Consider the following 13675-nt stretch of genomic DNA (forward strand, 5'->3'; position numbering starts at 1 on the left):
CGAAGGAAGGGAGATGTGGAAAGATGGCGCTAGACACGGGTAGAGTGTGAGTGAGGGGCAGTGTGTGGGTACCTACACAAGTGCTTCTGTCCAGAAAAAGGTGATTCCTTCTACTGGGGAACCTGCCTGTGGATGGGTTATGACATCCCACACAGGGACATGGCAAATCCTGGGTTCGAATCACCCTTGTTCTGCCCTGTTTGGAGCAAAGACTTGAACTTGTTCCAGATAAGCTGTTATGGAACTTCTTTGTAGGATGCATTTCCACCCTGTGTATGTGGTTACGAAGCTTTTCCATAGGCTACACAGAGCCTTTTTCATAGGCTATGTAGAGCTCAGAGTGAAAAGGATTGGTTTTGTAGTCCGATAGTGAGGATGCTTGTGCGAGATACAAGTGGGGTGAAGCCCCTCTTCTCAAAAACGTACAAAGTGGACCGCTCCCCACAGCAGAGTGTGACTGTACAGCATATGAGCTTGCACAGCCTTGAATTAGGCCTCTCCCAAGGCAGATGAGAACATGGAACCAGGACTACCATCAGTATCTCCAGCACCATATCCAAAAGGGCAGTGAAACATGCTGCTGCGAGTATGAAGTATCAAGTACAACCCACAATTTAATTTGTAGTTTGTTCTCTGCTAGGTGCAAAACATAGGGAGTGGATGGGTCTGGTGTACCTTATCAGTTAGTCCTTATTTACATCCTCCTCTTTCTGTTAGCCACAGATGTATGCTGTGGTCAGAGGAAAATGTTTGCAGTATAAAAGAAGCTTTATTGGTTCTTCAAAATCTTGGAGTTACGCTATACTTTTTAAGTACAAAATTGTATCTTAGGTAAGATGACAGTTATACAAGTATACGTGATGTAGGCAAGTACAGGCTAATTAATTCTCTCTCTTAGAGAATCCTGACTCTCTGGATGGGAGCCATGCGTGGGGTTCAACCTGTGGCTGTTTGAATCTGTCCTTGGTGCTTAGTTTATCCATTACTTTCTTTCCTTTTTCTATTTCATGATAATTGATTACAATTGATTTAATTTACTTCTCTAAAATATCACTTTTTCTCAACAGAAGTCTGAATGCAAACACAAAGAAAGGATTTTACAGTGACTGATGCTTGACAGTCTTTAAATGGGTTTTTAATTGTGTATTTCAGTTCTCTAATGCAGAAGATAAATAGTCAGCTATTTAGCTGCAACTTCGTTTCACCTGGGAAGAGCAGGAAACTTATTTGGTTAGCAGTAGAATAGCACAGAACATTAATCACTGACAAAGAGTAATTCTTCCATAATTATTTTGCCATTTGGGATAATCCTCTTCTAAAGTCTGAGCTGTGAGTCCTGTTCCCTCAAAGAAGAGTCATAATTTGGAAAAGAAACCTGGCTCGGATGGAGGGCTTAGGGTCACTGTCTCCATGAGCACACCACAGGCTCGCTGCAGAATGGATGACCAAAAAAGTTACTAATACACTTCTGCAAAGCAATGCCAAAGCATCCCAGTGAAGTGCTTGTTAGTGTTAGTCATTTGTCAGCTAGGTAGTTCTTCCTTCAAAAGTTTTCCTATATTTTCTGCTTTATCATTTGAGTAGCTGACAAGAGGTTTATTTTAGAAGTCCTTTACCTTGTTAACACACTTCTTGGTGGCATCTCATCTTGTTATCTGTACACTCAGATGATGTATTGTGAGCCAATGTATTGTGTTCTCATTTTGCCACCCTAGTAACTAGATTGAGTCACCTCCTCAGCAATACAGAAGCTTCTTAATCCTGTGTGTAGCATGTTTGTAGCCCTCCCACAATAAAAGGTAACCTGAAGATACTTTTCAGACAAAAGAATACTGTGGAGGGTCCTGTTAATTTAACAAAGCTTGAAATTGAGAAATGGAATTGTGCACATTTTTTTTGTTGATCCATCAATCCATCAGCTCCTGTTGTGTTGCTACTCATCTGCTTTCTGCCTGGTGGAAGAAGTCTTTGCTTCCATGAGCCCAGAAAATCAGAAACATCAGAAAGGCAGATGATCAGATTGAAATTCCCTGGTCAAATCTGAAGCTGGGAAGAGTGTTGACTCCTTGAGTAGAGTAGGAGATGCTGAGGCAGGTTTGATGATTCACACCCTATGAAAACTATAGTCTCCAAGTTTCTGCATGAAAGCAATTGTGGGTTTTTGATCAAGATGTTTAGGATTATATTCCTGCCAGAATCATCCTTAAATGAAGCTGTGGTATGGCTGCGAGTGACTTTTCTGTATAGCTATCCTGTCAAAGTGTGCCGAGAGAGTGTTTTAATGCCTTATGTAAAGCGAGAGGTGGTAATTTCATATTTCTCATTAGTCTTTAATGATATTTATTTAATTATTATGATTTCAGATCTCTGAGAAATATGGGCTGCCAGTTGAAAAGATTGCAAAACTTTATAAGAAGAGCAAAAAGGGGTAAGTAAACAAACTAACTAGGGTCTATTGCAGGATCCTTTAGAAGTACTCAGAGATCCCAACTATGCTTTGGGGCCTCATGATGCTGGGCAGTATAAACACTTTTAGGATACATGCCCATACGCTTGAAATCTTGATGTCTATGGAGACAGCAAGGCGTGACAGAGGAGGAAACATGAATCTCCACTCTGTGTCTGACCAGTATTCATAGGCTTACTGTGAAGAAACAGAGTGGAAAATATGTTTGTATAAAGTCTGTTTTGTAGACTATATGCTTAATAACATTATGGAGCACTAGCATGGGAGAGGTGCAGCTTTTGCTATGAATGTGGTGCGGAGTTTCCCTGCAGTGTTAGGAAGATGTAGGCCACTGTCCGAATCTGAAAGGCAGGCAGGCAATGCTGCAGGGGTTTCAGCTAAGTAAATTTAGACATGAGCATCACAGCTGTGATTTTAGAATAGCTACGCTACTACTCCTTACCGGAAATCCAAGTCTAAATCTCTTCACTTTTTTTAAACTTCTAAATAACCACAATATTGTAGTGATATAATTTTAAATCAGTCGTTTATTTTCAGCTGTAACTCTACTTTAGGGCATTGTTTTGTCTGGGGATTTCTTTAGCTTTTAAGACAGGTGAAACTTCTCATGTTTTTCTTCTTTCTAACACGGTTTCCAAGTGATACTTGTATTGGAAGAAACACTTTACAGTAGAGTGAGGAAAACACTCATATACACTTCTAACAGTTGTTGTCAATATTCTCACATCCAGGCTGAGTTCTAGGCCTGTGAGCTGTGTGCAAATCACAAATTACACTGCTTCCCCGTGTTAGCGACTCACACCACAGAGGTGCAGCAGCTCACGCAGCGTGGCTGAGTAGCACCTGGGAGAGCCAACACCAGACATAGGAAACACCAGCTAGCTGGGTCTGCCTGGGATCTGGAGTGCAGCTCACCCTGTAGGCAGCTTAAGTGGGTTAACATCCCAGCACTGGCATGTCTCTTACCTTAACTACTTTTGCAAGGAGTCTAAAAACTATAAGGGACTATGGGGCAGATCTTGATGATGATTCCCACTATTGTCCCTGTACTGGCATGTGCTGGAGTCTGTTTTTGCATTGTAGTGAAATGAGCACATGCGGTGGAGTGCATGGCTTTCCCTCTCAGTGTCCTGGTACATAAAAATATTGATTTTTGCCTTTGTCACCAGTATCTTGGTAAACATGGATGACAACATTATTGAGCACTACTCCAATGAGGACACGTTCATCCTGCACATGGAGAGCATGGTCGAAGGCTTCAAGATCACTCTGACAGAGATCTAGCCTGAGACAGAGCCTTTTTGTAAGGAACCACAGCATTTCATCCTTCTTGGAAAGTAGAAGATTCCTCGGGAACTTGACAGACATTGATCAGAGACTGTTACAAGACTGCTTTGAAAATACTGTCCATTCTGCATATGTGCACCCACTGCACATAGACTTGGGTTTGTCAAGCACAAGGCCACTCATGTTAACCTGGTCCCTTATTTATTGTTCCCCACTCTCTAGTGTATAAGCAGTTACCAGCCCCCAGATTTGTAACCAAATGTGAAAAACAACATTTTAATCCATACTTCAGTGTGGATAAGCTTATTCTAAAACATGTTAAGGAACCATGCTTGTCTAGTTTCAGAAATCTGGTGTAAATCACTTTACCAGTAGTTCTCTCCATCATTCCAAAAAAACTGGTGCAGTGCTAAAAATGGGGAAAGTGGCTGACAGAGTTCACTTGCTCAGATGGATCCATATCTCTCTATAGTGTATAGTCTTGCCAAATACCTCTGGTAGTTCTCAGCACGTAGCAATGAGGACTTGTAAGTAAGGCATTCAGCTACAAATGTCACTTGTAAGTAAATGGTAAAGAAACCATTTTAACCTTGTATATAATGTTTATAATATGCAATAATATATTTTAACTACTGTATGTGGGCATGTTTACTGCCACTATGTTCTTGTATGTATTGGGTTTAGGGTTTAACAGAATCTTTCCTAGAGGATTAGATTGCTGCAATCTGTTAAGGAGTGTACTGAGAAGCTGATAACTGCATCTGCACTCATATGCTTCACCCTTGTCCACCCAGTTTTATACTGAAATCTTGGAGCAAACTGTGCTACAGGGTCTGGAATGCTCTGGCACAATGGCACCCAACTTAGGTGCCCAAGTCCTAGCTGTGGATACCTGAGTGTCCCATCCAGCTGTCACCAAATCCAAAAGGCACCATGTCTCTGCTGCCTGGTGTGCCTGGAGGTACAGAAGGAACTTCTGCCTGTTCTGTTGGTGAAGTGAAGGCTCTCAAAGTGGGCTTTTCTCAAGCCTGTGGAGGGAAAGGTGCTTTCTGCTCATTAAAGCATTCCTATAGACTGTAAGAAACAGGACTTCAAACTCTTCTTCTTAAGGGTACTTGCTCTTGTATCTCCATTGAATGATTCTGTTTTGATTCTTAAGACAGTTGGGTGAGGTATAAACCTGGGCTTGATGTAAATATTTTATCGAAACTGGAACAATTTTACCACTAGAGACTGAGTATCCCACAACTGAGGTGTGGAAATAGGTCTCTCTCACAAGGACTGGGTCTGAACCCAAGTTGAACTACAAGGTTATCCTGTCAAATCCCACCCCTGTCTCATGAATTCTGTAAAGAGAAAAAGTTGCAGGCTAAAATCATACCAGGAAAAAGGTTCAAGGCCTGAATGTCCCTAGCATATGCAAACCCAGCACCTGTCTTCTTTCCAGCTCCTCTGGCTATCATAGAGAGCTCCTCATTCAGCATACAGTCCTGTGAGTTTCAGCTGCAATCATTTTATTCTCTGTATGGATCCTGTGCGACAGAAATGTGGGTCCTTTCCTACATGCAGCCTTTAGAGTTTATTATTTTTCCTTCTGAAATCTTTTTTTTTCATTTAGTCACAGAATCTTTTTTTATTAGATGGTTAATGGCATAATTTGGGACCTGATGGGATACACCTGAGGGTGCTGAAGGAGCTGGCTGTGGTGCTCGCCAAGCCGCTTTCCATCATTTACCAGCAGTCCTGGCTGACCGGGGAGGTCCCGACAGATTGGAAACTGGCCAATGTGACGCCCATATATATATAAGAAGGGTTGGAAGGATGATCCAGGAAATTACAGGCCTGTCAGCTTGACGTCAGTGCCCAGAAAGCTGATGGAGCAGCTCATCCTGAGTACCATCACACAACACATGCGGGACAACCAGATGATCAGGCCCAGTCAGCATGAGTTTATGAAAGGCAGGTCCTGCCTGACAAACCTGATCTCCTTCTACGACAGGGTGACCTGCTTATTGGATGAGGGAAAGGCTGTGGATGTAGTTTACCTTGACTTCAGTAAGGCCTTTGACACCATTTCCCACAGCATTCTCCTGGCAAAACTGGCTGCTCGCGGCCTGGATGGGCACACGCTTTGCTGGGTGAAAAATTGGCTGGATGGCCGGGCCCAGAGAGTTGTGGTGAATGGAGTTAAATCCAGTTGGCGGCCGGTCACAAGTGGTGTCCCCCAGGGCTCGGTTTTGGGGCCACTCCTGTTTAACGTCTTTATTGATGATCTAGACGAGGGGATCGAGTGCACCCTCAGTAAGTTTGCAGATGACCCCAAGTTGGGTGGGAGTGTTGATCTGCTCGAGGGTAGGGAGGCTCTGCAGAGAGATCTGGACAGGCTGGAGCGATGGGCTAAGGCCAACTGGAGGAGTTTCAATAAGGCCAAATGCCGGGTGCTGCACTTGGGCCACAACAACCCCCAGCAGCGCTACAGGCTTGGGGAGGAGTGGCTGGAGAGCTGCCAGTCAGAGAGGGACCTGGGGGTGTTGATTGACAGCCGGCTGAACATGAGCCAGCAGTGTGCCCAGGTGGCCAAGAAGGCCAATGGCATCCTGGCTTGTATCAGAAACAGCGTGGCCAGCAGGGACAGGGAAGTGATCTTGCCCCTGTACTTGGCACTGGTGAGGCCGCACCTCGATTCCTGTGTTCAGTTTTGGGCCCCTCACTACAAAAAGGACATTGAATTACTCGAGCGTGTCCAGAGAAGGGCAATGAAGCTGGTAAAGGGTCTGGAGCACATGTCGTACGAGGAGCGGCTGAGGGAACTGGGGGTGTTTAGTCTGGAGAAGAGGAGTCTGAGGGGAGACCTCATCACCCTCTACAACTACCTGAAAGGAGGTTGCAGAGAGCTGGGGATGAGTCTCTTTAACCAAGTAATGAGTGATAAGACGAGAGGGAATGGCCTCAAGTTGCGCCAGGGAAGGTTTGGACTGGATATTAGGAAGCATTTCTTTACAGAACGGGTTGTTAGGCATTGGAATGGGCTGCCCAGGGAGGTGGTGGAGTCCCCATCCCTGGAGGTGTTTAAGAGTTGGGTCGACATAGAGCTGAGGGATATGGTGTAGTTGGAAACTGCCAATGCTAGGTTAAAGGTTGGACTAGATGATCTTCAAGGTCCTCTCCAACCTAGATGATTCTGTGATTCTGTAAAGAAACACTGCCTAGGTTAACAGGCCTCATTCTGTAGTGTTTTGAGCTGTGTGGAGCTATTTATATTCAACCTATGTACCTGGGATAGCTGACCAGTCTGATTTGGTCATGTTTTTGCATGAATTATTCTGCAAGCTCCTGCACACTTTCTTAACTTCATTAGCAATAGCATCCCATTAAAATCTGTACTTTAAATAGAAATGTTAGGTACCTGTCAAAATTTCTGTGGAACCAGAACCTATAAAAGGTTCAGGCTGTTAGTGTCAGGGCTAACATACACATATGTCTGCAAAGCAAAGTGTCTGTTCTGTCTTCCTCCCTCTTCCTTTGTCATGTGCTCTTTCTCCTTCTGATGCAGAGTTTTGTAGTCATTCCCTTATCGTTTTATAAATATGTACTCCAGCTAAGATGCTCTTACTACCCTGCTCAAGAGCAGACATTCTAGCAATACAGGGGATTTATGGTGGTTCAGTTTGTTTCTACTTGGCTCAGGCTCAGATAAAAAGTCTATGCTGACTTAGCCCAGATACTTTTTTCCTAAAGATAAAAAGGACATTTTTGGCAGGTGGCATTAGGAACTGGGACCAGCACACAGAACTGGTGAGCAGCGGTGTCAGTTCTTGTATTTCTCTGTTGTTTGATGGTGTTTGGGATTCTGAGGATATTAGCTGGGATCTCTCAGCTGGTCATGATGTCTGGGCAGAAGCTGCAGGTGAAACATAGGAGTAAATGTACATAGGAGTTGAGCCCTGTTTCTTCCCCCAGCAACCTGCCATCTAAGCTCTTTTACTTATAGGGAATGCCTGTGGTGCCTGGGACTGGCCCGAGTTGAGATGTGCTGCATCAAGAGAGTACAATGAGAATTTGGGGTTCACAGAGAAGGATAGGGCTGTCCTGACAGCACCAGTACTCAGATTAATGGAACATTTTTGTCTTACTTATGGGTGGAGATGTGCTGGGATCTGTTGGATGCTGCAGCATCCTGCACTAAGGAGTAGTGTAGGTGAGAAGTGCAATGCTCCAGGAAATACTGGGGCTTAAGGAGCTATCTTTCCATTGCCATTTTAGGTGCTTTTGGTCAGGCACTGTGCAGAGAAGGAAACTTGCTTCCAAGATTAACTGAAAACTTTTCTAAATACATCTTAAAGTGTGCAGATTTCTGATACAAGAGAGGTGATGCTTCTGCCTTTACTTCCTTTTTACAGTCACAATGAAGATAGCAGGGTTGAGAAAGATGAATAGGATTTACCCTGATGGTAAGATTATTTTAAAACAACAACTAGAGCTAGTTAAGGATGATCTCCCTCCTGCTAGGGTCTGAGGGCTTTGTTTCTCTGCTCCAGATGTGGATGCATTGCAGGCACCTAAGAGCACATCACCCTGCACCCCTTTGGTTCTAGTCACAGCATCAGCTGCTGGAGGAGCATTGAACCTTGGATGCTGGTCATGACAAGCTACAAGCTCTCAGGGTTCACGTTGTTGGTCAAAACCAGGCTATCGAAGTGATGGGAAAGGGCCAGTATGAGTAATGCAAACTTCTGAAGCAGTGGCCTGCCTTGTGCCCTACTTGATTCAGAGGTTTTGAGGAGTACAAACTGCTTGCATGTATATCAGTTAAAATATACATGTTGCTTTTTTTTAATGAAAAATGATGATTAGCGCTGGATCTTCCAAATATTATGACTTAAATTGGAAGTAAGATTTGGTTACTGTTCAGCAGGAGACAGAAATATCTGACTTGACTTCTTTTGTTTCTTTGTGACACTGTTGTGGTTGTTTATTTAAAGGAACAAAACTCTCATTTCCTTTCGTCTTGAATCTTAACTAGTGCAGCCTGAAGGGTGGCTTGCTGTTCAACTAATTTTCCCTATGAAGAATTAGGGCAGCGCAGTGTCTGTAGATGTTGTGTTTTGAAAGACTCTGATAGACGTGCAAAAGGAGAATAGTCTTCTAAGTTCTAATTTTGGTTCCCACTACAGATTTGGGACTATGTCCGTCCATTTGATGTTTTATTACGAAATCCCCAAATCTCAAATTTTAGTTTCTTTCTACACAATCAGGTGCTGATATCCCCAAAATAAAGTGCTTCCTTGCAGTGAAGCTTTCAGTGACATCCCCATCAAGACATTTTGGAGGATTTTTACTACTAAATGTAAACTACAAAGAAAAATTTTTTTTCCTGTGTGTTCTCTCTCATGAAGTTTTTGGTCAAAGGAATTCAGAGATCAAATGTCTTTCTTGTATATTTTCCTCTTTCAGTCTATGGATTGTTTAAATCTTGTAAATTAATTCAAACAATTAGTAAAAACTAAACTTCCCAGCTGTCAGAGTTGCTGTATATTGATTGATGTGGAACTGGAAAGGAGTATCTTATGACTTTTAAAATGTAAAGCTTATGAAATGTTTATATGCTCTTCCATTTCCTATGAATTGAGACAAGATACAAACAAGAATGTTTGTGCCAAAGTTTGTGACAAGCCCTCTTTCTGGCAAACAAGGAAACTTTATGTATAAATAGTGTGCTTTTATATTAAGAAAATAGTTCATGTAACTTAATAGTGTTGCAACTGGGAGAGGGGTTTGATAAACTGTAAATACAGTTATTTTATTTTTTTGTACATTTTTAAGAAGGAAAAAAATAAATATTCCTATGTATGAGATATTTCTGTTGCTGTGGTGTGTATTAGTACATACTGGGGACTGAGTTCCTATTTCTGAGTGCAGAAAACTTTTCAAAAAGAAGAAAATACAAATTAATTCTGTTGAGAAAACAAGAACAGAGACTGAAAAAAGTAATCACCAAAACATCGGTTCAGTGACTGGACTGGTAGATGGTGGGGGGAACAGTGGTTATTGTCTACCCAGACTTCAGTAAGGCCTTTGACACTGTCTCCCATAAGATCCTCACAGAGAAGCTGTTGATGTATGGGCTGGATGAGCAGGCGGTGAGGTGGATTGAAGACTGCCTGAAGGGCTGGGCCCAGAGGGTGGTGATCAGTGGCACAAAGTCTACTTGGAGGCCAGTGACTAGCGGTGTACCCAGGGGTCAGTACCAGGTCCAGTCCTGTTCAATATCTTCATTAATGACCTGGATGATGAGGTAGTGTGTACCCTCAGCAAGTTTGTTGATGAGTGGGAGTGGTGGCTGATACAGCAGAGGGTTGTGCTGCCATCAACAGGAACCTTGACAGGCTGGAGAAATGGGCTGACAGGAACCTTGTGAAGTTCAACAAGGGGAAGTGCAAAGTCCTCTGTCTGGGGAGGAACAACCCCATGCACCAGTACATGCTGGGGGCTGCCCAGCTGGAAAGCAGCTCTACAGAAAAGGACCCAGGAGGCCCGGTGGACACCAGGTTGAGCCAATGTGCACTTGCAGCAAAGAAGGCTGATGGTATCCAGGGCTGCATTAGACAAAGCATTGCCAGCAGGCCAAGGGAGGTGATCTTTATTCAGTGCTCGTGAGGCCACACCTGGAGTCCTGTGCCCAGTTCTGGGCTCTGCAGTATAAGAGAGGCATGGACGTACTGGAGAGTCCAACAAAGGGTCACTAACCTAATGAAGGAACAGGAGCACCTCTCCTACGAGGACAGGCTGAGAGCTGGGACTGTTCAGCCTGGAAGAGAAGGCTCTGGAGACATACTATCTGTGTGTACAAATACCTGAAGGAGGGTGCAAAGAGGACAGAGCCAGGCTCTTTTCAGTGGTGCCCAGAGACAGGCCCAGAGGAGACAGGCACAGACTGAAACACAGGAGGTTCCCTCTGAACATCACTTTTTTACTGTGAGGGTGACCAAGCACTGGCACAGGTTGCCCAAAGAGGTTATGGAGTCTCCATCCTTGGAGATATTTAAAAGCTGCCTGGACATGGTCCTGGACAACTGGCTCTAGGTGGCCCTGCTTGAGCAGGGGGTTTGGACCAGTGACCTCCAGAGGTCCCTTCCAACATCAACCATTCTGTGATTCTGTGACATGTCAGAATGTCCTGGGAACCTGGCTGGAAGTGTTGGCACGAACATATTTGGAGTCTAGGGAACCTGGCATCTGCTCCTGCTGTGCCCTGTGTGCCCAAAGCACTGAAGCATACCTGACCGTGCATCTTGCAGTAACACATTTCCATCAACCATTTTATTCTCCACCAGCTGACTTTGTCTTTTCAAACAAGAATCCAGGAGATGAGAACGTCCAAGTAAGTGGGAAATTGCTTGGGAAAGCATTTGCCTTGGCAAAGGGAGGCTGCCCAAGCAGTGGCATGGCAGCCCTGTCTTACTGTGGAGGTGAAGTAGTTCAGTGCTCCCACTGAGGGCAAGTCCTGAGCGGGACAAACTGCTGTGGAAGTCAGCCCCTGAGATGTCCTCTCCTGTGTCAGGCAGAGCCCACACCTGGGCAATGAGGAAAGAAGTTAATTAACTTGAAATGTCTTGGCCAGCAGTGTTAGCTCCAAGAACCCAACTTCCTCCAGCCCTTCTCCATCCGAACAAAACTCATCCAGTTGTGTCCAGCTCTAAGAGCCTTTTCACAGCCACCAAGGTTTTTAAAAGAAGGCTTTCACTGTGTGCTTGGCATTTTCTAATAATTTTCAAAAGCATTTGTCAGCAGGAAAGCTAGGCACTAAGCGCTCCGCAGCTTGGTGAGTATGACTGACGAACAAAGAGCAGAAGAGGTCTTCCCAGGTGCACCGGAAACCACAGAGACCCGTTTCCCTCCTACCACATGCTCTTTGCCCTGACGACAGTCTCCAGTGCAGCCTGTGTTCTCCCACCAGCCCTTCTGCAGTCGGCACTTGAGCTACAACAGAAGCCAAAAGCCCTATGTATATAATGCCATGTATATATAGAGAGATGTCGTCAGCTGTGGGACTGACTGCAGTTTGCTGGTGTTGGTAACCTCCATGGATGAGCTTGTAGCCCAAGGTGCTGCCCCTGCCACTGTTGCTCCTCAGTCCAGCAGGTTTTGGGGAGTTTCTTGGGGGCTTTGCCAGGCCCCAGGGATACTATCTGGATGAACAGTGTGGGGTGAGTCAGGACCAGCTCTCATGGGGCCCTTTAAAATAATCATGTTTCCTGGGCTCTGCCTGTGATAGATGTTCAATTGTGTTTTATAGGAAGTAATATTACTATGTGGCTCTTAAAACGCAAATGCTTTAACAGCTGAGTGGTTGGAAGTGCTGCGTCTGCGAGGCTGCGGAGGAGCAAGGAGAAGCGTGTCGGCTGATGGGAACTGCTGCACCCACAGCATGCTCAAAGGCCAGGCCGTTTCTAACATGGTTGAATGAGGGTTTAGCAAGGTGACGCGCAAGGTCTTTAAGAAAAACTGACCCTCTCCTAGGAGAGGGGAGCAAAACACCCCTCCTGTAGCTCTTGACTGAATCTTTAGGGGACTCAAAGGGGCAGCGAAGCTGTGTTTTTCAGCACTTTCCCAAACTCTTGGCTTGATTCAAGCTGCTGAAAACAGTGACTGACTCCAGAGTGTGCTCTTTCTCAGATGGGGCCAGATCCAGGGCTCACAAGCTGATGAGCTGCAGGGTCTCGGGTCCCCTCCTCCCCGAGGTGGTGGGAGGGACAATCCCAGGCTACTGGGGTGCAACATGTGCTCAAGTGCCTGGTGGTGGCCATCACCTGAAGCCAGGCTCTGTGCTGGGAGCCTGTCCACATCCCTGTCTTGGGACAGAAGCCTTGGGCTTTGCACAGGGAAATGCACAGGCCAGCAAAGGTGGTAAGTGGAGGATTTTAACATTGCTATGTAAATAAACACCTCCTTACACCCCTGCCTTTTCTACACCTTAATGCTAAACTGCATTATGGCTCTAATGTGAGAGTGAGGAGAACATACATCCCAGGGCGTCTGGCACAATGGAAGCTCATGTAATAAAGCTGTTTTGCAGGTGCACTGAGCACACAGGGTACCTGGATGATGTAACTGATGCTCCATTCAGGCTACAGCCTGTTTCAAGCCCATATTAATGTGCAGTTCTATAAATAAGATGGGGGTTTTTTTTAATCTCAAGAGAAATAGGCACTGGTTTCAGTTACCTTCCAGCAGGATTTAAACTACTTTTGGCACCCTGGTGCTAACCCCAGCTCAAAATTTAACCTAGGTAGAACTTTGAGGAGCTTAACGAGCATCCACAGGAGTGCAAGCCAGCCCCCTCCAGACCCTGGTTGAGGCTGGCAGGAGCTCCTGCTGTGATGGGCTGTCCTGCTACCCCATGAGCCAGGTCTCAGAGCGACTAACCACAGCTACCACCCTACCAACCCATGGTCCCTCCTTGCATCCTTCCCCCCTGACGGTGTGCCAGTCATTCAGGGATAAAAAAATGCCCTAAACCTGGAGAGGGATTTATCTATGGCAGGGAAATCTCCCATCAGCCAGCTAAACTGGCTTTTCCAGTTCCAGAGGACTGGGGCTCTCAGTCTTGTGCTGTCCTTCCTTTGCTTTTATAAACCACTCTGCGTTATCTTGCCCTGTGCCTGGCTGCCAGCTTTAGCCGCTGGAGGAAAAAATGTATTAGCAGCAGAGAGCTCAGCCAGCTGCAATGTGCCAGCACAGCGCCCATGCATGGCTTAAGCCCTCACTAAGCCCTCCAGATTGGCTTGCCTGGCTGCTGCCCCATTGCCCACGGTGGTGAGTGGGCCAGGGGCTGTGAGAGCAGCAGTCGAAGGCTTCTCCAAGGTTTGCTCACCAGACCATGGGGCTACATGAGGCCTTAAGGCTTCGGTGTGAAGGGAG

The 13675-nt window shown here is 45.3% G+C and overlaps 1 protein-coding gene across 3 annotated transcripts in view; it reads left to right on the forward strand.

The window, feature by feature from the left end:
* The window catches only part of GRHL2 (grainyhead like transcription factor 2), a 67408-nt gene extending 63476 nt beyond the window's left edge, over positions 1-3932 (forward strand). For all 3 annotated transcript variants that reach the window (XM_074885766.1, XM_074885748.1, XM_074885757.1), the window contains 2 exons: positions 2364-2428; positions 3637-3932. In XM_074885766.1, coding sequence (XP_074741867.1) covers positions 2364-2428; positions 3637-3751 — 180 coding nt within the window. In that variant the 3' untranslated portion in view covers positions 3752-3932. The remainder of the gene's footprint in view (positions 1-2363; positions 2429-3636) is intronic.
* Positions 3933-13675: the final 9743 nt, after the last annotated feature.

The sequence above is a fragment of the Strix uralensis genome, chromosome 1 (genome assembly GCF_047716275.1).
Source record: "Strix uralensis isolate ZFMK-TIS-50842 chromosome 1, bStrUra1, whole genome shotgun sequence".
In the NCBI taxonomy this organism is placed as follows: domain Eukaryota; kingdom Metazoa; phylum Chordata; class Aves; order Strigiformes; family Strigidae; genus Strix; species Strix uralensis.